At 36.3% G+C, this 23,113-nt stretch overlaps 1 protein-coding gene across 1 annotated transcript; it reads right to left on the bottom strand.

Moving 5' to 3' along the window:
• Window positions 1-11,802: 11,802 nt before the first annotated feature.
• On the bottom strand, window positions 11,803-22,073 carry LOC122136624 (stonustoxin subunit beta-like). Its single transcript, XM_042721013.1, has 4 exons — window positions 21,906-22,073; window positions 21,645-21,818; window positions 14,432-14,478; window positions 11,803-12,836 (listed from the first exon to the last, which is right to left on the bottom strand). Exons 1-4 carry the CDS (start codon window positions 21,980-21,982, stop codon window positions 12,415-12,417), a joined length of 720 nt encoding a protein of 239 aa, XP_042576947.1. The 5' UTR covers window positions 21,983-22,073; the 3' UTR covers window positions 11,803-12,414.
• Window positions 22,074-23,113: the final 1,040 nt, after the last annotated feature.

A 23,113-nucleotide genomic window follows, 5' to 3' on the forward strand; every position in this document is an offset into this window, starting at 1 on the left:
AGGCATGAACACAGCGCCCGTTACAGTCTGAGATGGTTGAGCACTTAATACTAGTACTACCTTAACAGATTTTACTTTGTTTGGTTTTTTTTTTTGGTTTTTTTTTCTCTCTCTTCATACAACTATATATGATCTCCATGTTGGGCTTTAAATGAGATCATGTTAGTTTCATTTACTATAAGTACAGCCGTCTCGAACGTTCTTAAGTTGACAGCTACTTGTACAACAGGGTTCTTGCTATTTTAAGGCAGGTTATCATCACCTTCTAGTAAGGTCTTTGCATACTTTTTGCGTTCAATAGCACTTTCAGGTAATTTCTGTTCTATATCTCTGTTCCTTTATGGACTTTTTGTTTAAACGTTTTAACATCTTGTCTTTAAATGTGAGAGGTATTGGGGACTTAACAAAAAGGAAAGCATTATTTTTATTCTGTAAAAGGTCTGAAGCTGACTTGATTTTATTACAGGAAACGCACTCTTGTGACTCTGATACAAGGTTCTGGAAAGCTCAATGGGGTAATGTTGTTCACTTTAGTCATGGTTCTAATCATTCTGCTGGTGTCTCAATCCTTGTGCATGGTTTCAAAGGGGATATTTTGGAAGTTGTGCCCTCTAGTGACGGTAGATGGATAACAATAATAGTTAAGCAGGACAATACAGTTTTCATAGTTTGCAATGTATATGGATTTAATTCACACTTTGAAAACAAAAACTTATTCAAAACCATTACTGGCAAGCTAAGGGATTTGAGGGGAAAATACGTAAATGCCTTTATAATTCATTTCAATGAATGTCCTGACGAAATAGAGGATAGATACCCACCTAGAGCGGCTCGCTCCTCCCAAGGAAGCAATTTAATCTCTTCTCTGTGCTCAGACCTATCCTTGACTGATGCTTGGCGTTTTTTTTAACCCAGGCATCCAAGATTTCACCTGGAGTAATAGAAGTCTGACTTTGAAGTCGAGAATTGATTTATTTTTAGTTTCTTCTTCTGCTCTTCAATTTGTTAATGAGGTTAAACATGTTTATGCACCCCTTTCGGACCACAACTTAATTATTTTGAAACTAGGCTCCAGTGACCCGCAATCGGGCATAAGAGGTTATTGGAAGTTTAACAATACTCTTTTGAGTGACGACTCCTTTAATGAATCTGTTAAGCTTCTAGCGAAAGAGATCTTCGAGATTGACATTAATAATGGACATAAGAAAAAGTGGGAGTACTTCAAATATAAAATTAGACAATTGGCTATAAAAAGATCTAAGGAAATAAAGAAAGAAAAATACAAGTCAGAACATGTCTTGATGAATTAAGTTAACTCAATTAATGTCAAAAGGAAACATTAACCCAGAAGAAGAAATTGAGCTAAAAGCCATCCAAATTCAGATAGACCAAATATATACAGAAATGGCAAAGGGGGCATTTATTAGATCAAGTGGCTGGAAGAGGGCGAAAAGAACACCAATTATTTTTTTGCTTTAGAAAAAAGGAATGCTAAAAGAAATTCTGTAACTGAGCTCTTCATTGATGGCACCCTTTCTAAGGATTTTACTCACATTTCTAAATTTGTTAGCTCGTTTTTTGGTAATTTATATCAGTCTAATTTTAACAGAGAAGAAAAGTTGTAAGTTTTTTTGAAAAAATTTCAGCACAGTATCCCTTTATGTGATCTTGTGACGCTGATCTCTCTTTAAATGAGGTTAAAAATGCTTTGTTTGCTATGAAGAAAGGAAAATCTCCCGGGATAGATGGGCTAGGAGCGGAGTTCTATATTCATTTCTGGGACCTTATTCAACTCCCTTTAATGCACATGTATAGGGAGTGTATTGATCAAGGGGAAATGACAACAACAATGAAGCAAGGCATCATCTCCTTGATCCCGAAACCTGGTAAAGACCCTCACTTAATTGATAATTGGCGTCCAATCACATTATTAACTATAGATTATAAAATTCTGGCCTCTGTATATGCAAATAGATTAAAATCTGATTTAAATTCAATAATTGCAGAAACTCAAACGGGTTTCATGAAAAACCGCCACATTAGCAATAACATAAGGCTCGTTTTAGACTTGCTTGACTATGCTGACAATGTTGAGTCTGACGCCTTAGTTTTGTTTCTTGATTTTTACAAAGCGTTCGACACAATCGAACACCCCTTTTTAATACAAGCCATCAAGGCATTTGGTTTTGGAAGCCCTTTCATCGACATTGTCAGCATGTTCTACAAAGATATAAATAGTTCTGTTATAATTAATCAAAATACTTCTCCACGATTTCAGATTAATAGGGGGGTCAGGCAGGGGTGCAACATTTCTCCCTTTTTATTTATCTTAGTAACCGAACTACTAGATATACACTTAGTAAAGGAAGCACATTTTGAAGGAATAAAGATTTTTGGAAAAGAAACAAAGATCTTACAGCTGGCGGACGACACCACCATTTTTTTGAACAACAAGGACCAGTTGAGCATTGTCTTTGAACTGGTGGAGAAATCTCTTATGCGTCTGGTTTAAGGCTTAATCGATCCAAGTGTGAGCTGTTGCCACTTCATTGTTGTAGTGACTCTGCTATTGATAACATTCCAGTTAAACAGAATGTAAAATATTTAGGTATACATGTATGTAAAAATATTATAGTTAGACAGAACTAAAATTTTTCGAATAGGATACAGAAAACCAAATTAATATTCAACTGCTGGCTACAAAGAGACTTGTCCGTCTTAGGTAGAGTATTACTCTCCAAGGCTGAAGGCCTTTCTCGCTTTGTTTACCCTTCTTTGTCTCTATTTGTAAAGGACTCAACTGCTAATCAAATCAACAAGACTCTTTTAGATTTCATTTGGAAGAACAAGTCTCATAGGCTAAAAAAGAATGTTCTCTCTAACCCTAAAGAAAAGGGAGGTCTAGAGATTTTGGATTTTATAGATGTGGTCAACACATTCAAAATTAATTGGTTAAAAAGGTGCATTCGAAATCCTGATTCTATTTTTTTCTTTATTCCGAACTTTATTTTTAATAAGCTGGGTGGGCTCTCGTTTCTTCTAAAGTGTAATTTTCTCCCAAATAAACTACCTATCAAACTGTCCAACTTCCATCAACAGTCCCTCTTGGCCTGGAAATTAATCCTTCAGTAACAACTTCTAACCGCACAAATCTCTCCTTTGGAACAACAGCGACATTCTTATTAGGAATAAATCAGTATTCTTCCCTAAGTGGTTCGATAGAGGACTTAACCATGTACTCTGCTTATTTGATGATTCTGGCACTATGCTCTCTTATGAACAGTTTATGGAAGCTCATGATTTCCCAATACCTTTTAAAGATTTTAAATCTATCACTGATGCCATCCCTATCGGAATTAGACAATTAATTAAAAATCATCTGAGCTATGGAAACAAAGATATCAGACAGTTTTCACTTATGGATGGTGGAGAACTGTTGATAAAAAATGTAACAATAAGCATATTCGCCGACATTTGCAAAAGAGTAAATCCATTGCTCCAAGGAGGATGTTTTATTGGAATTCCATAATAAGTGAAATAAATTGGAAAAAAAAAAAACATGGTTGATTCCTCACAAATACTGTATCTCTAATAAAGCTAAAGAGGTCCACTTTAAACTTTTACATAACATTTACCCTACAAATTGTTTTGTTGCTAAGTTTCTAGACATTGACACATGCTGCAGCTTTTGTAAACAGGACACTGAAACCATTCCTCATTTATTTTTTAATTGTCCAGTTACCAAAAGGTTTTGGGAAGATTTGGGTACTCACTTTCTCCATTCTCAAAATATAACTCACTCATTCACCCTGAAAGATATTATCTGTTACTTTTGTTTCCCACAAGATGGCACCCTGGAGTTTGTATTAAATTTTATAATCTTATATGCTAAGTTCTTTATACACAAGCAGAAATGTAATAAGTCTTCCTTATGTTTTAAAACATTTTATTTTTGGAACTTAATATTCTTCTTAAAATCACACAAGCTTGTAAAGAACAAGAAGAATGGAAAACTTTTGTATAAATATTATGACCTATTTCCCGAATCCTCTTAATAATCTTATTTTTCCACCTCTATTTAGTATGTATGTTTTTTTTTTGTTTTTGTTTTGTTTTTGTTTTTTTTTTTTTTTTTTTGTCTCTGGTATGGTATGTCTGTATAAATGTTTGATTATATATTAATGGTTTTACACGTTTGTACCCAATGTTACCTTCAATAAAAAAAATAAAGAAAAAAAATATATATATATCCCTTGATTTACAATATATAACTCTGCCCCTGAACAGCAAGTAATAACAAAAAACACTGGAAACACTTTACAATAATATCTCACTTGTTAGCATTAGTTAATGCGTTAATTTACATGAACCATAAATGAGCAATACATTTGTCACAGCATCTATTAATCTTTGTTAAAGTTAGTTTGTAAAGCAGTCAAAGTTCCAGCTTTGACATTGTGAAAGGGGAGGAAGGGGAGTACGATGGAAGGGGAACTCGGACTGTCTTCAGAAAAGTTTTGTTGACATTTGCTTTTCATCTTCTCACCATGTAGTGTGTAACAAAGCGGTGCTTATAAAGAATGGGAATCTACATCATTGTGCAATGCATTCTGGGTAGTCACCGCCACATTTTAGGACACACTGAGTAGCACACAATGACAACAAATACAAATCACCAGAGGAAAAAACAAGAGCTGGGGACTCTTCTCTAATTAATTAATAGAAACACCTGTCTTTGAATTCATTCACATATACTTTAGGGCATTGTGTATGCGTTACTGTTCTTGTATATTGTGTTTTGTGTATTGTATATGTTTTATACATGCTTATGATGGATCACTAGTTTAATATAACCTCATCTATATGATGATTGGTATCTATGAGCAGTGTTGTACAGTCATGGCCAAAAGTTTTGAGAATTACATAAATATTGGAAATTGGAAAAGTTGCTGCTTAAGTTTTTTATAATAGCAATTTGCATATACTCCAGAATGTTATTAAGAGTGATCAGATGTATTGCATAGTCCTTCTTTGACATGAAAATTAACTTAATCCCAAAAAAACCTTTCCACTGCATTTCATTGCTGTCATTAAAGGACCTGCTGAGATCATTTCAGTAATCATCTTGTTAACTCAGGTGAGAATGTTGACGAGCACAGGCTGGAGATCATTATGTCAGGCCGATTGGGTTAGAATGGTAGACTTGACATGTAAAAAGGAGGGTGATGCTTGAAATCATTGTTCTTTCCATTGTTAACCATGGTGACCTGCAAAGAAACGCGTGCAGCCATCAGTGTTGCATAAAAAATGGCTTCACAGGCAAGGATATTGTGGCTAATAACATTGCACCTAAATCAACAATTTATAGGTTCATCAAGAACTTCAAGGAAAGAGGTTCAATTCTTGTAAAGAAGGCTTCAAGGCGTCTAAGAAAGTCCAGCAAGCGCCAGGATCGTCTCCTAAAGAGGATTCAGCTGCAGGATCGGAGTGCCACCAGTGCAGAGCTTGCTCAGGAATGGCAGCAGGCAGGTGTGAGCGCATCTGCACGCACAGTGAGGCGAAGACTTTTGGAAGATGGCCTGGTGTCAAGAAGGGCAGCAAGAGCAGCCACTTCTCTCAAAAAAAAACATCAGGGACAGATTGATCTTCTGCAGAAAGTATAGTGAATGGACTGCTGAGGACTGGGGCAAAGTCATATTCTCCGATGAAGCCCCTTTCCGATTGTTTGGGGCATCTGGAAAAAGGCTTGTCCGGAGAAGGAAAGGTGAGCGCTACCATCAGTCCTGTGTCATGCCAACAGTAAAGCATCCTGACACCATTCATGTGTGGGGCTGCTTCTCATCCAAGGGAGTGGGCTCACTCACAATTCTGCCCAAAAACACAGCCATGAATAAAGAATGGTACCAAAAACACCCTCCAACAGCAACTTCTTCCAACAATCCAACAACAGTTTGGTGAAGAACAATGCATTTTCCAGCACGATGGTGCACCGTGCCATAAGGCAAAAGTGATAACTAAGTGGCTCGGGGACCAGAATGTTGAAATTTTGGGGTCCATGGCCTGGAAAACTCCCCAGATCTTAATCCCATTGAGAACTTGTGGTCAATCCTCAAGAGGCGGCTGTGGACAAACAAAAAACCCACTAATTCTGACAAACTCCAAGAAGTTATTATGAAAGAATGGGTTGCTATCAGTCAGGATTTGGCCCCCGAAGTTGATTGAGAGCATGCCCAGTCGAATTGCAGAGGTCCTGAAAAAGAAAGGCCAACACTGCAAATACTGACTCTTTGCATAAATGTCATGTAATTGTCGATAAAAAGCCTTTGAAACGTATGAAGTGCTTGTAATTATATTTCAGTACATCACAGAAACAAATGAAACAAAAGATCTAAAAGCAGTTTAGCAGCAAACTTTTTGAAAACTAATATTTATGTAATTCTCAAACCTTTTGGCCACGACTGTAGTCGAGTCACCAACTGTCGAGTCCGAGTAGAGTCTCGAGTCCCCAGTGCCTACATGTCTCCATTCTGGGGACCTTCAAAGAACTGATAAAATGTATTGAATTGAAATGAGTTGGTAGGCATTGAAGTCCATTATATGAAGAAAACATCCTGAAATGTTTTCCTTAAAAAAAACAATTTATTTTCCACTGAAGAAAAAAAAGCCATGGATATCCTGGATGGCATTGGGAGGAGTAAATGATTAGGAAATTTTAATTTTTGTGTGAACTAATACTTTAACACTGTATTACAGAAATACACTCAGCGAAAAAAAGAAACGTGCATTTTACAGGACACTGTATTTTAAAGATACTTAAAACGTAAAAAATCATTACGATATGCCGAGAGAGAGAGAGAGAGTGTGTGTGTGTGTGTGTGTGTGAGAGAGAGAGAGAGAGCGTTTGTGTGTGAGTGACCGAGTGATTTAGGGTGAGTGCGTTTGTATGTGTTCAAGTGAATATGTGTGTGTGTGTGTGTGTGTGTGTGTGTGTGTGTGTGTGTGTGTGTGTGTGTGTGTGTGACGGCACGCGACATGTCAGACAAACGTTACACGTTGCTTTCTGACTAGTTTCTTGTTCACGACCACCACAGGATTTTAGGAGTCAAAATTGCGTCATCCATCTGACACAGTGACTATCGCAACCAGGCAAAAAAAAATCATGTAATCTGATCTGACATGCATGACCGTAAAGTGAGTGACGTCAGTGAGTGTGTCGTCAAGCAAAGAGAGAGCGAGCGGTAGCAGTGTCTGTGAGGGGAAAAAAAAAAGATCCCGGGCCGGTCTTGGGCACGAAACAGGAAAAGTGTAACACCTTATATAATTTTTTTTTACAACATATTTAGTCAAAAACAACATGATGAATGCTCAAGTCCGATTTTATATATATCCTCGAGTCCGAATCCAAGTACGAGTCATCAGTCCGCGAGTCCAAGTCGAGTCACGAGTCCAAAGAATAGTGACTCGAGTACCATCTCATCTTCTATGAGTTTGTATTTTCGTGATCTAAAATGAGATTGTATATTATATGTGTGATGCCTATGCAACACATTAGTTTTTACCCCTCTTTCTCTCTTTAGATTCGCGAATTCCAGGAGAAGATGCTGCGCTAAGAGCCTTAAAAAAACCACGCTTCGGCCTTGACTATTCATTCATCAAGATCCCTTCAAAGTGCATCAGGACTCTTTATCCAAACAAGCGAGACTTGCAAGTATCAAACTTAGTCTTATTAATTGATACATTAAGTATTATATGCACCTTTTACAAAGGTGTGTTTGAACTAAGAAACTGATGTTTTTCCTTCAGGCTGTAGATCTGCTGAATATCAAATTGTATCATAGCTTCATGTCTTTATTTCTCATCTCTTTACTGCTTAAGCTTTAAACCTTTTTCCTATGCCAACTGTATGCATGTGTATGTTAGACTAGTTTAAGTGTTTATGTAGTTAATAAAGTCTTATTTGTATCACACTTGAGGTTGTTCATTGTATGCTCATAACTGAAGTCCCTAATCATGCAGATTTTTTGCTACATGCTCTGAGTAGTTTTGTACAGTAAGAAAGTTATTTTCCTTAACCAGGAAATTAACGTTCTTAGAATTGACTGACTGTTGACACTGAGAGGTCAAGTAAATACTTACAGCAGATCTAACTAGTTATGATTTATTATTCATATTTCCCCTTTTAGCTTATTCGCTACAACTCTGTAATGCAGCTCTGAAATGAAGGTTTTGAGAAAGCACTACACAAAATAAGTTTTTACATGACAAATACACAATTTCTTACCAAGAGTTGCTGAACAATGAATCAAGGAGAGTTGCTTTATTATTACATTTAGTCATTTAGCAGACGCTTTTATCCAAAGCGACTTACAAATGAAGACAATGAAAGCAATCAAAAAACAACAAAAGAGCAATGATATACAAGTGCTATAACAAGTCTCAGTTAGCCTAAACACAGTATACGTAGCAAGGACTTTTAAATAATATAATAAATAAAAAGAAAACAGATAGAATAGAAAAAGAATAGAGCAAGCTAGTGTTAGGTCTTTTTTATATAATTGTATAATAAATTAAAAGAAAATAGACAGAATACAAAAAGATTAGAAAGGTAGTTAGATTTTTCCATTTATTTATTTATTTTTAAGAATAGAATTAGAATAGAACCCTCTGGAGTCTAAGGGTATTATAAAGACCTAAAAAATTTCTTTCAAGCCCATACATGAAGATGGCTAAGGACTTAGCTGCTCAGATTGAGTTGGGCAGGTCATTCCCCAGGAGGGAACATTTAATTTAAAAGTCCGTAAAAGTGACTTTGTGCTTCTTTGGGATGCACAATCAAGCGATGTTCACTTGCAGAACACAAGCTTCTAGAGGGCACATAAGTCTGAAGTAATGAATTTAGGTAAAGGGGTGCAGAGCCAGTGGTGGTTTTGTATGCAAACATCAATGCCTTGAATTTTATTCGAGCAGCTATTGGTATCCAGTGCAACTTGATAAACAGATGTGTGACGTGTATTCTTTTTCGGGCTCATTAAAAATTTATATTGCTGCCGCATTCTGGACTAATTTGTAAAGGTTTGATAGAACTGGCTGGAAGACCTGCCAAGAGACCATTGCAATAGTCCAGCCTGGACAGAAAAAGAGCTTGAACAAGGAGTTGTGCAGCATGTTCTGAAAGAAAGGGCCTGATCTTCTTGATGTTGAATAAAGCAAAATCTGCAGGACCGGACAGTTTTATTAGCGAGGAAATGCTAGAAAAATAGATCATCATCAATCATAACTCAAACTTATCTTACCTCTTACACCTCCGCGCCTCACAAACCCCCTTTACGGATTGTGGTGTGGAAAATTGTGCACTGCCACGTTTTTCATTAATAAAATTAAAACATCAAAGTCGTCAGCTATTAGAGATGAAGCAGGAGGGGGAGGAGGAGGACAAAGGAAGTGAGGAAAATGTTTTAAAAAGCATGCGAGAGTTAGACGAATTGTTAATTTTGTTATGGTAGTATGTCCTTTTAGCAGTGAAGACATTAGCAGAGAAGGAAGAGAGGAGTGTTTTTTGGATTTGCGCAGCTCTAAGCTTAGAACGATGTTCGCGGGGAACATCAGATAACCAAGGGGCTGAAGGGGTGGTACGGACTGGCCTGGAAGACAAGGGGAAAACAGTGTCTAATAAAGATGTAAGAGTGGAGCAGAAAGTATTAGTAGCACTGTTAGCATCAAAAGATGCTAACAGTTTAGGGGAAGGAAGCGAAGATGAAACCATTGCAGATAGCCTGGAGGGTGAGAGTGAGCGTAGGTTACGTCGAAAGATGACATGTGGAGGGTTAAATGATGTGGCAGGAACCATGTTGAGGTTAAGAGTAAGGAGGAAGTGACCTGAGGTGTGCAGTGGAGTAACCAGTACATCATCAGTGGAGCAGTGTCGTGTGTAAATAAGGTCCAGTTGGTTGCCTGATTTGTGAGTAGCAGTAGTTTACACTCAGTTGAGATCAAAAGAGGCAAGCAGAGTGTGGAAAACTGCAGATAGAGGTTTATTTAGGGTGGATGTTGAAGCCTCCAAGCATAACTAGGGGAGTACCATCCTCAGGAAAGGTTGAGAGCAGCACATCTAATTCATCCAAAAAGTTACCTAGTGGTCCTGGGGGTCGATAGACAACTACAAAATGGATTTTAAGAGGGTAGGCAATAGTAACTGAATGAGATTCAAATGAGTAGTTGATACCAAAAGATGGTAAAGGATTAAATTTCCAATCATTAGAGATGAGCAGACCAGTACCTCCACCTCTTCCAGTCAAACGGGGGGAGTGGGAAAATGAGAAATTATTGGAGAGTGCTGCAGGTGTAGCAGTGTCCTCTGGTTTGATACAGGTCTCTGCCAGGGCCATGAGAGTAAGCTTTGAATGACTAATAATAGAAGTAATGAAATCGGCTTTGTTTACAGCAGACTGGCAATTCCAGAGACCAATAGAAAAAGAAAGTAGTGTATTAGCAGACATAGGCAGAGTGTGCAGGTTGTTAGGATTGCGCTGCCTATATTGTGTGATGCGTGGTTTGCGAGTGGTAGTGATAGTAGGGATCTGGAAACACATAGTAAGAATTGGTTATACAAACCGAAACAGAAGTGAAACAAGTATAAGGAAAAAAAAGGATTAATCAAAACAATACTTATATCCCTTGCCGGTGTCCCTGCCCGGTGGAGTCGCACGGTAGAGTCGATGGTCTTTACACTCTTCAGTCTTCACACGAGGAGGCCTTAACAGGAGGGCTGCCGCAACCTCTGCTGCAGTATACTAACCTTTTTTTTTTATACCCGTCAGACAAAACAAATGAACACTTTATGAACACGGAGAGTGATCACAAAAATGAAATGAACGCTTTATGAACACGAAGAGTGATCGGAACAAGCTATATTACACATTTCCAAATATGCATTATTCATGGTGCGAGCACTTACAAATTCAAGCGGATTAGAAATTATTAATTAGCAATAAATAATAAATACAAATTACAAAGCCAAATTTTGGTCAAGGTTTTTATTTTCTTTGAGCTATGCATTTACTGTCACCAGTGTATTGTTTTTAAGTTGAAAAGCAGAAAATAGTTTCATTACTGATCTGTTTTCCACTCTGGTCATTCTAATGTGATTTAAAAATGTCCTACTTCCATCTGACAGTTGGTGGCACTACCACACTAGTCACATCAAAGTGTTCAGCCCACAAAGCCAAACATGTGTCCATTTTGATGTAAATCACCACACTAGTCACATCAAAGTGTGTCACGTTTAACACACTGTCATGGCAACACTGTTCGAGATATCAAAAATATCTTCGCAATTTAACAACTTCAATGTCTTGGCATGATTTTTACTGAAGATTGGTGCCACTAACATAAATTACCTAGGCGAGCATTTCAAGATCAACAGCATGGCATTTTCAAACAATCCAAAATTGTGAAGATAAAATACTCCAATGCACTCAAATAGTGAAGGTAAAAAGTTTTAATTAACTGTGCTAAAAGACAAAAAATGATAAAAGTGTAGATCTATGCATTTCGGCTACACAGCCTTCTTCAGCATACACATAAATTGTTTAAACAAGTCTTCGTAACAATTAGTAAGCAATCATCAAAGACAGCTGGTAAATCAGTTGGAGTGGCCAAGGCTCTCCTTTTTGTATCAAACATAATATTCAAAAAGAGAAGAAAAAAATTAAGGGAAAAAACAAACCTATAAAAATAAATAAATAAAACAATAATAAATCTAGAAAATAAAAATAATAAAAATGTATAATCTGCATAAACATGACAATACAAAAACTTACAAAAATAATAAAAAATTAAAAATAAAATAAAAAAGATAAAAAATATATTTCTTCATTAAACCCAAGAGGCTTAGTCCCCTTAAGTGTATAAATCCAGAAAGTTTCTTGTTGTAAAAGCCATTTTAATCTATCTCCCCCTCTTACTGAACATGGGATAGATTCAATTATTTAAGAGACCTCTCACTAGCATTACCAACTTTAACAGAGAATATTTGTTTTGGACGTGACTTCCTTTAAAAGTAGACATTTCAAGCTTTATATAAATATATTTATCATATCTTTGAGGCAAATATTCGCTGAGATTAATGTTGTTTTATTTCCGTGTAGTGAGACGGCGGAGAACGCACCCTGTTTATTTTCTTTATTTTACAAAAGCACATTGTTTTTGTTGTTGTTATTATGACCTTATTCTTATCTGTGCAATCAAAAATGAAGGAGCATTTTTAGTTGTTTCTGCGGTCATCGAGAAAATACGACTCCAGGGGGTTAAATTTAACACAGAGACATTGAAGATTCAGGATAAACCCCAAATGCAGCATAGAGGGGTTCAGTGAATGTGGTGTTGAATGTGTATATGTGTGTGAGTGTGTGTGTGTCAGAGACACTGTAGAAGGACAGAGTGCCGGCCAAACACGTCCACATACACTCCTACTCTATTAGTACGAGATGAAGGGCCAGATATATCAGTGCTCTTGTTATTGTGCCAGACAGTGTAAATTATATCCCTACAGTACATTCCCCAGGACTTTTCATTGAGTCCAAACCAACAGTCAGCCCCACTTTTCCTGATGATTCCTTTATAGGTCAGCCCTACAAGACCTGTGCCGCTCCATTTAACCTCCCAGTAACAGCGTCCAGTCAGACTCTCTTCACACAGAACCTGCTCACAGAGTTCAAATCTGTCTGGATGATCTGGATACGGTTGCTTCTTTTCCACATGTTTTGCTGTCCTGTTTCCTTCAGATAGGATGAGTTGAGCATGTGCTGTGTTTGGATCCAATGCGAGATCACAGGCATCTGAACACAAGAAGAGAGGTCAGAACATCTATGATATTTAAAGGAACACTCCAATATTTTTGAAAATAGGCTAATTTTCCCTCCCCTTATGTTAAACAGTTGAGTTTTACCGTTTTCGAATCCAATCAGCCGATCTCCGGGTCTGGCGGTAGCACTTTTTAGCTGCAGCTTATCATAGATCTTTGAATCTGTTTAGACCATTAGCATCTCACTCAAAAATGACCACTATATTTAATTCCGGCTTAATAATCAAGAAACTTTGCTGCCGTACCATGTGTCCAGCAGGCGCAATGATATTACGCAGCACCTGAAAATAGTCCTCAGCTAGTTAACTTCCAACGTGACCAGCACTAAGTTTGTGTAGTTGTAGAGTTGTGGCCGGCAAATTTTCAGGCGCTGTGTAATATATATTAAAAAAAAAAATCGAAACTCTTTGGTCATTTTTGAGTGAGATGCTAACAGTCAAATCAGACTCAATGATCTATGCTAAGCTAAGCTAAAAAGTGCTACCGCCAAACCCGGAGAAAGGCTGAATGGATTTGAAAACAGTAAAACTCAACTGTTTAACTGTAGGGAAAGTTGGAAAATTAGATTATTTTTAAAAATAGTGAAGTGTTTCTTTAATATTAGGGCTGAACAATTAATCAAAATCAAATGGGAATTGCGATTTGAAACATTTAAATTAGCTAATCCCCAAAAATCTGCAATGAGGATATGAAAAAACATGCAGTGAGTCTATCCCACAGCAAAAGCATTACTGCCTTCTTTGTGTGGTGTGGTGGCTTCTGCTGTTGCTGTGAGAAGTCACTCTCAAAGTCTTGAGGTTTTGATGCCAGAAGGATAGACTTTATCAGAGACAATAAGGCCGAGAGATTCTTCAGAGACCCTTTCGAATCAGTGTCTGTACATTCTTTTATACAGTTTTTTTTCGTTTTTCCTCGATACATAATCGTTATTGTTTATCCAATATTTTACCATTTTTTGTGTGCCTCCAGTCTGCTTCTAGGAAGTAGACAGGAGGCCTCAAATCAAACATGAATCCATCTAATTAACGCGTTAAATGGACAGCCCTAATTATTCCAACACAATTTTAAATATTATATATTCCTTTTAATGAATATATATGGAATATAATTACAGTAATTTTTGTAGTTAAGTCATATCAGTTGTTGAGCATTTGTACTTGTACTAAATGTTCTTAGACTACTGTTTTTCATAGCAAATACCACAGAAACCAAACGGTTAGGCTACTTTTTTACCATAGAAGGTTGATTTTAAAAAAAACATTATGAAGGCAACACTGACTGCATTTCAGCAGCAAGAAGCTAACCATCTATTGGATAGAAAGGCAAACTGCATCAGCTGGACTACAAGGTAGAGGAGGGGCTACAGTTAAAATCATGCTGTATTCCTTTAATGTACAGTGTGTGCTGCACACTATTGAGAAGACTGAGCTGAAGATTGACTTTACAAAATTAAAATCACAATTGCAATATCTGTCAGAAAAATCACAATTAGATCCTTTCCGCAAATCATGCAGAACTAATTAATATGAATATTAAAAGTGTGTGTGTGTGTGAATGAGAAGAATTTACATTTTTGCAGTCCTGGTGTGATCCTGAAATGTCCTCCATGGTCCAAACTATAGAGACACAAAGACATTTGATAAATCCAGTTAAACATTTCTTTAAGAACAGATGAAATTTCTAAATTATCTAAGTTAACTGATTGTGTTAAATATATAAAAGATTGGATGACATTATTTTATTTTATTACATGGTTTTGAGACAGATATACTACTTATTATGCAAAAAAAAAAAAAAAAACTTAGAATTTCTTGGAAATCAACTGGCATTTGGGACAGACGCACTGCTACCACTACTTTTACATTTAAAGAGTAGATTTAATAGACAGCAATTTGTCTTTTGAATATCACATCTTCCTTATTACAAAAACAACCATCTTCCTCTTTAGAAATATTGTCAAGTTACAAAACATGTTGCCTGTTTCTGATGCAGAAAAGCTAGTTCATGCATTTATGACCTCTAGACTGGACTATTATATTTAGGGTTGGGGAATCGTTAGAAACTTTCCGGTTCCGGTTCCGCCTAACAGTTCTGGTTCCAATTCCGGTTCCATTAAAATCATTAAACAACTATTAAAAAATAGTGGTAAGGGAAAATGCACAATACTCAACTACTCAATAGGGATGTGCGGTATACCGGGACTGGAAAAAATACCGGTATCTATTATATTTCAAACGGTACGATATCATAATTTTGCTCAATTCGGTATTTCATGCACTGCTGTTCTGAAGTTCACCTGTAGGTGGCAGTGCTTCCCAAATTGATGCAAAACCGGTAAACCTGAAGAACAACGCCATGGATCAAACAGATGAAACTCTATTAATGCGCCCGCAACTAATAAATCCAGAGAGCAGTAGAAGTGAAATATGGCATTACTTTACATACAAAACAGATGATAAAGGTGAACGAACTGACCACAGGATTCAGCACATCCAATCTTGCTAACTTGCTCAATCGTGTGCACATCCTGATCCTTTTCCGAGAATTAAGAGATCGACAGGTTAGGTCATCATTCATAAATTCAGACTTAATTTAAACTTTTATTCACAACTGATCAACGCACAAACATAAGATGTGACGCAGTAAACACGAAAGCTCAAACATGTGACGCTAGAACCAGTGACATTTTAGTCACATTTTGGCAGCTTTGCTATATTAATTTTAGTATCAATAATATGAAGGGAATGTTTCTGCCACATTGTCGACCGCTAACACGAAGCAGCCGAGAGAGAGAGAGAGAGAGAGAGAGAGAGATTTAAAGCTTTTTCTTTGCCCATCTGAGTCTGAAATCTAAAAAACATACTGAGGGACAGAGAAATAATAACGTGATTTTTAATATTACTGTGACTGTTAGAATAACACTTGAAAAAAAAAAAACGCATCAACAGCATTACAGCACTTATATATCTAGGTCGATGATTATTTATAAAAGATAAATGTAGGCTACTAATACATGTTTAGTATGTAAACATTACTAAACACATACCTAACATTAACCAAGATTATTAAATACTATAAATGATGATAATTCACTTTTATTATCCTCAATTTTTTTTTTTTTTTTCAGTTCACTTATTTTTTGAGGCTGGTTATTTGCCACCTATGGTATCGATTTAGTATTGATACCGAGGTATTACTTTCTGGTATCGTACTCTATATTCTGAAGGATTTTACTGAGGGGTTTGTTACTCAATGCTCAATACTGTTTATTACTTACTGTCAACTTAATTTAAAGGTTGGCAATGCCAAAATGCAACATATATTACAGTATACGGATCTCCATATGTAGGGCTGGGTATTGTTAGAAATTTTCCAGTTCTGATTCAAGTTCCAGGTAAATGAACTATTAAGGTTTTTTTTTTTTTTGTTTTTTTTTTACTATTTTACCTTCACTGAATGTAGTATTGCTTGAAGGTAGTAAGAAATGTTACGTAAGGCTAGTCCATCAATCAGCATGTGCTTCAAAGTTGATGTTTTTTACAGTATCAATAACATTTTGCTTTTCAAGCAGGAATAAGCTGGGTGGCCAAATAGTCCCTTGAGGGCTGAGACACTTGTTCATTTCCCTATATTAATAAAATATAAACTGTTATACTTATAACCACGTATACACACACTCCATAAAGCCCCTATTTTACAAATAATAATGCAGTCAGGAGATGCTGTGATGCAATGAGTGGTTTCCACATTTTTAAACATTTAAAAATGCATGAAAATAAATATTTTCAATCACTTTGATTATCACTCTTGAAATGACCTGTACACTAAATAATCTAACCCTCATACTTGCATAACAATAGCAGTCTATTTATTTAGTGGTCCAAGTTGAAGTCAGTATGTACTGTATATTGACGACAATATGGGACAAATATAATGTAATTTAGTGGCGGCAGGTGCTGCGCGCTGCCATTACATGTACAGTCGCACAGCTATCAAATAATATTACTGATGAACTGATCAAAAAGTAGGCTACTGTTCACATCCGTTTTACTACTATAAAGTGTAGTAATATAGTAATAATTTAGTACTTTCTCCTGTTTTATATTGTTGGCTTCCTCTTTTCTGATCATTTGGAATGAGGATAAAAAGGCACACACACAAAAAAAATGCAAGTACGTTCAAACATCAATTGAAATTCGAGATGGCCGCCCCCTGGTGACGTCATAATATGCAAATTAGATGAGTATATTTACACCCCAAATATACTTTCGGTCATGCCCAACATTTTTCTTATTCACAGTAGGATCTCTATCTTTAAGGCCTTTCTAGCCACAAACTTTTGAAATCTTGATGTCAAAATACAGCATTTTTTCCAAAAAACCCTGGCGCCTAAAGGGTTAAAACCGGTCGCCATGGCAGCCAGAGCTCATACAGTCATAGCCTACTATTTTTTTATGGCTGTGTATCGTCAATAATCTGGCGGTATGACACACATCACGATACAGGGGTTGTAATATATTGCGATACTGTAAGCAAAACGATATATTGGGATATTTCTTATTTTAGGAATAGGACAATTTTTAGGAAACTTGTCATTAAGAACACATTAAATAAAAATTGTTTAACCAGAACACAAATAAATAAAAATTGTTTAACCAGAACACACTGGTATCTGCATTTGCAATAATCAGTCCTTGTAACATTCAAAGTTATTTGAACACTTTTTGTGCAGTATGTGTAAAGGGGGGAAAAAATTCAAGTGCTTGCAGGATACTAAATGTAGCTATATGTATAATATGTATTTTATAAAAATGACCATATATATTTTTAGACCCTGGCTTTAAAGGTTCATAGTTTAGGTTTACAATTGTGACATACAATGTCATAACATTTTGATCTGAACAAAAAATGACTTCTACTTAATATCAATGAAAAATAAAATTCTTGCAGGATTCCTAAAAAAAAAAAAAAAAAAAAACCAATTGTAAAACAACAACATAAATACAGATGTTGAACAATTAATGATGATGATGATGATTTACTACTAATCAAGGGACCGGCTTTACTGATGAGATGCGCATGACAATCAAATGCGATTAATTGCACAGCTCTATGTTTGAATATTATCAGAACCTTTCAACTTGGATTTCACCGATTTTTCAGTTTGTATTTATGTTCCGCGTGGAATCGCCGTGACTGTGACGCGAGCAACGCCTTAATTGCACAAAACGCTCCCATCACAAGAGAAAGCTGCAGTCGCGCAGCGACCCCACTGCCTGCCATGCCCCGTGCCCAGGGTGGACATTACCACAAGCCATGGTCCCAGGGTGGACATTACCACAACACAGTGGTCCCGGGGCAGACGTTACCACAAAAGCCCAAATGACGTCACACTTCAGCAAGGCAGGAACTGGCGAGAACTGGAACAATTTTTTCATCCTCCATTACTGGCAGCAAACTATATTAACGCTAACAATAGTGGCGTGCCATAATGCTAGTATTTCCTGTCACTGTTTAAGTTCAGAGATGAAGACTGCTTTCTAGCTGTCAGGATATAGGCTAAACTCAAAACAAAACAACTGCCATGAATCTTGTATGAATAATTTTTATATCGATATTCCGTTTTTGAGAATCAATATTTTTCTTACACCCCCACTATTGTTAAGCCGTTCGGCATGGTAGCCCAGGCTCACATAGGCTCACAGCCCACTAGCGGTTAATTTAAATATACCTTGTTTATTAAAATGTAACAAAGCTTATTGCAATTATTAATGGCAAGTGCTAAAAATATAATATGAAGCTCACACATTAACAGAGCACAACCTTTAGACTAAATATCTTGATAACAAAAGCCATAGTATAGATTATAAGTGAAATTAATGATATATTGTTAATTTCTACACAGCTGACAGCTTTACCTACTGTAGTTTTGTTCAAGTTGCGCACAAAATAGACACTGTTTTTCTGCACTTTTACTTCGCGAGTCTCCACTCTCTCATGCTGCACAACTGGACCTGCTTTCAGCTGTTCAGCAGAGATGCGGACTGTTTGAAAGGCTTTTTTCCACATAAACTTTGATACGCATTGTCTCAGTTTATTATGTCAAGATAAACAAAATATGTGATCGCAAAACAGTAAGTAGTAAAGTAATTATATGCAAAATTTTTACATGTAAATTTCTCTAGTCGCCAGTGCCGACCTCAACAAAAACTTCACTCGCAAATACATATTTTTGGTCGCAAATGCGAAAATTTTGTTTTAGTCGCAGTCCGGAGCACTGTTGCATTCAGCATGCATCTCCCTCTGTTTGTAAACAAGGCGCAGTGTATCTCGGTTTACATCACTGTGCCGGCTGCTACGTTCCTGGGAACATTTCAGTTGCTTTACAGTCTATGCAGGGTCAGAAAGCTCTCAGATTTCACCAAAAATATCTTAAAGTATTCCAAAGATGAGCAAGGTCTTTACAGGTTTGGAATGACATGAGAGTAATTGGGCAGATTTTTAATTTTTGGGTGAATTATACCTTTAAACCCTTAGGATGTGTTCGGGTTATTTTGACCCAGAGAGAATTCTCTTCTCTCCCGAAAATGTTACTTCATGTTATTGCATTTGAATAAGATTTACTGACTTTGTTTACACAAGTGTTATAACTACTTCACTGCAAAAAAAATTAAATTTTAGTTAAACATTTTTTTTATTTTATTCAACCTTGTTACACTTCTGGTGTTCCCAGTCAAAAAATGACCGGCCTACAAAAAATTGCTTAGAAATCTCTTATGCAATATTATCACCTAAAAAAAATTTAGTTTTTTTTTTTTTCACACTAACATGCTCTAAAGTTTAACCAAGAAATTTGTTTTGAATTGCTTTTTATCTTGTAAAAAATAGCACAAAATAACACTTGTGGTGTTCCCCGGTCAAAATGATTTGACCAGACTACAAAAATAGCTTATAAATCGGTTGTTGTGCTATATTATCACCAAAAATGGGATTCAATCTTTTTGTCAAGTATTGTTTCTTCAAATAGGACTGGTTTTTATATTTAATGTTGATACTGACTGATTGTAGGTCTTATTGATCTTAGCTTAATTGCTCAAAATGACCCATCCATTGAAACGAATGGAAGATTGGAAATCTGAGAAATACATTGAGCCAGTTTTACTAACAGCTTGCGCCAGCACAAACCACCTTTTGGCATCAAAAATGTACCGTCAGGATTTACTAAAGATGCGCAGTGATGAATTAGCACTGAAAAGGCGTGGACACAGTTGTTTTTTTGCTTGACCTTACTGAATATGCATTTGTAGGAGTTTGCCTTTCAGGAGGCAAAATTTATGGGAGGAAAGTATTCAAATGAATAATGCAACGTGTTTACTAACATTTGCGCTTGTCAAATTACTTGCATTTGTACCATTAACTCAAATTCTTAAATTATTTTGCACTTGAAATAGCTGCAATTATTGTTGCTAGGAGAGGCACCGCAGAAAAACAGAGAGCACGTAGTAGAAGGGAGTGGATTTTTTCCACGCATATTAATTTATTTGGATCACCAGAAGAACACATTATTCGAACATATCATTTGCCAGGCCATGTTATTTTTAATTTTCAAGAAAAATAAAAGACAACTTGGAACCCTCAACTCACGCAATACCAAGTCTGTCAAAACTTCTAGCAAACCTTCATTTTTTTGGCCTCCAGTTCTTTTCAATTTACTGTGTCTTTTTTATTTCTTTATTTGCGGTGCATTGGTCGATATGTAAATGAGATTTTGCATTAGTGTTCTTTCATTTGTGCATTATTAGTAAAGGGGACACCCCGCAGAAATTTTCCCTCCCCATATAAAATGCAAGGCATGAAAATAAAATCAATATAAAACTTTGGAACTAAAATGCAAGGCATGTCGCAAGCATGTTGATCATGTTCATGTTCAAATACACTGCTCAAAAAAAATTAAGAGAACACTTAAATCACACACTGGATCTCAAAATATTCAATTTAAAAATCTATCATATTCAGTCATAAATATTAATTTATATACAGTCTATGGTGACAACAGTCACTGGAAAATCAAAATCATCAACACACTAGCCAAGTTTTTCCATCCAGTTTTTCCTTTTTTGTTATCGACAGAGAATATGCGTAAAAAAAAAAAAAAAACTTTGCGAAAATTGCTGTCTACAGCCTGTTTCCATTTAACTGGCCTTTTACCGATTATGTGGTGTGCATGGAGACATCATCCCTAAAAAAAAAAAACCTAATTGTCACATAAGTTGTTACGGTGTCGGGGAACACCACAAGTGAATTTTTTTGTTGTTGTTGCAATTTTGTACAAAATAAAAAGCTTTCAAAACAAACTTCTTGATTAAACATTGAGAGAATGCCTAGTATGTAAACAGTGCAATTTTTTCAGATTTTATTGGTAATATTGTCAAAATTATCAATAAATAATGCTTTTTGACTCACAAAATGATGTCCAATATTTGGTGATAATATTGCATAAGAGATTTATAAGCTATTTTTTAACACAAAACCAATCCTAATTGAAAGAAAACAAGCTGACAAAAAAAAACACACAAATATTTATAAAAAATAATAAAAAATTAAAAATATAATCTATTTTTTCCGGTCATTTTTGCCTGGGAACACCACAACTGGGTGTTACAGGGATTTGAAACAAACCTGAGGGTTAAGTGTGATTTGTGGACTCTGCTGTATTACTTCAGATACAACTAGTTTAACTAAATTTCACCACAATTTCTTATCAAAAGAAGCCCCCACATACGTGAGCATCTGTAGTGAGCAGTTTGGATCCTTCAGTTTGTCATTGAGCAACTTGACTCCTGAATCTCCTGGGTGATTGTAGCTCAGATCCAGCTCTCTCAGGTGTGAGGGTTTGAACTCAGAGCTGAAGACACATAACCAACAGCCTTCCTCCGTTACCATACTGCCAGACAATCTACAAAACATACACAACACGATTATTTACAAACACAAATCAACATTATGACTGACTCTACATTATCCGTTATTTGTTCTTATACACCTCAGTATCTCAAGGTGACAGTTTGGACTCTTCAGTGCATAAGAGAGCAGCTTCACTCCTGAATCCTTGCAGGTCATTGTTATTCAGATCAAAGCTCCATCAGGACAACTTTGAGGATTGTAGAGCTGATGACAGAGTTTCACAATGTGAGCAGTGAGATTACACCCAGCAAGTCTGAAAAAGAATAAAAACATTATAATTACATTAAACATTCCCATACTATATGTTTAATATTTTTAGACATTCAAATAAAGTGATTGAGACATGAAAGACATGAGGACATGACTTTATAATAGGGATGCACAGATGCGACGATACTGGTATTAGGGGCCAATACTGCACTCATGTACTTTTATTCATAAAAAAATGCTCTGATACCACACAGCCTGTGGACAATGCCGTAGCCAGATAAAGTATCACTGATATCAGAACAGAGAGTAGTGAATGGATTTATTAGAGAACCGAGGATGTCTACGCGCACGGTGGCACAGATGCGTGAGCTTGTCTAGCGAATATCCCTTTCTGACAGACATCACTGAAAAGTTTGTAGTTAAGTCAGATATGTCAAAAAGCAAGCGAGTAAACCAATGCACAAGTTTACCAAAGTTATTTATCGGTAAGGAGAGAGAGTCAAGAAGCGCGTGCACTCCTGTTGCAAGATCTTGATTGCTGTTCACTCAATTAGTGCATGCATTTGGATTAAAACTAAATCTTAAATATAAATACAAACAAATTTATAGGGCATTAAACCACATTTATTTTAACCGTTCAAACACAATTTAAAAGTAAAACTAGCAGCCAGTGTGAAATGCACTAGGCCAGCAGTTCTTAATCCTGGTCCTCGCGAAAACCGCGCTCTCTGCGCATTTTGCATGGGCTCAGTCTCAAAAAAAAAAAAAAAAAAAAAAAAAAAATAAGCAATATTGGGCAGTAAACCACATTTATTTTAACCAACAAACATACACGTTTTAAAAGTGAAACTAGCAGCCTTTGTGTGAAATGTGCTAGGGCAGCGGTTTCTTAATCCTGTCCTCGCGACTCCCTGCACTAGGTTATTCGCGTCTCACTCATTCTTCATCAATGTGTGCATGCTGAGCATGGTTTATCTTGCTTTAAAAGGCCAAAGTATACTTCGTTTGTTTACTCGTACACGAGCATCTGTGTACAGTGCACATGACACAAAATAGTACTCATGTACTCGTATAATG

Source organism: Cyprinus carpio, chromosome B3, assembly GCF_018340385.1.
Source record: "Cyprinus carpio isolate SPL01 chromosome B3, ASM1834038v1, whole genome shotgun sequence".
Taxonomy (NCBI): Eukaryota; Metazoa; Chordata; class Actinopteri; order Cypriniformes; family Cyprinidae; genus Cyprinus; species Cyprinus carpio.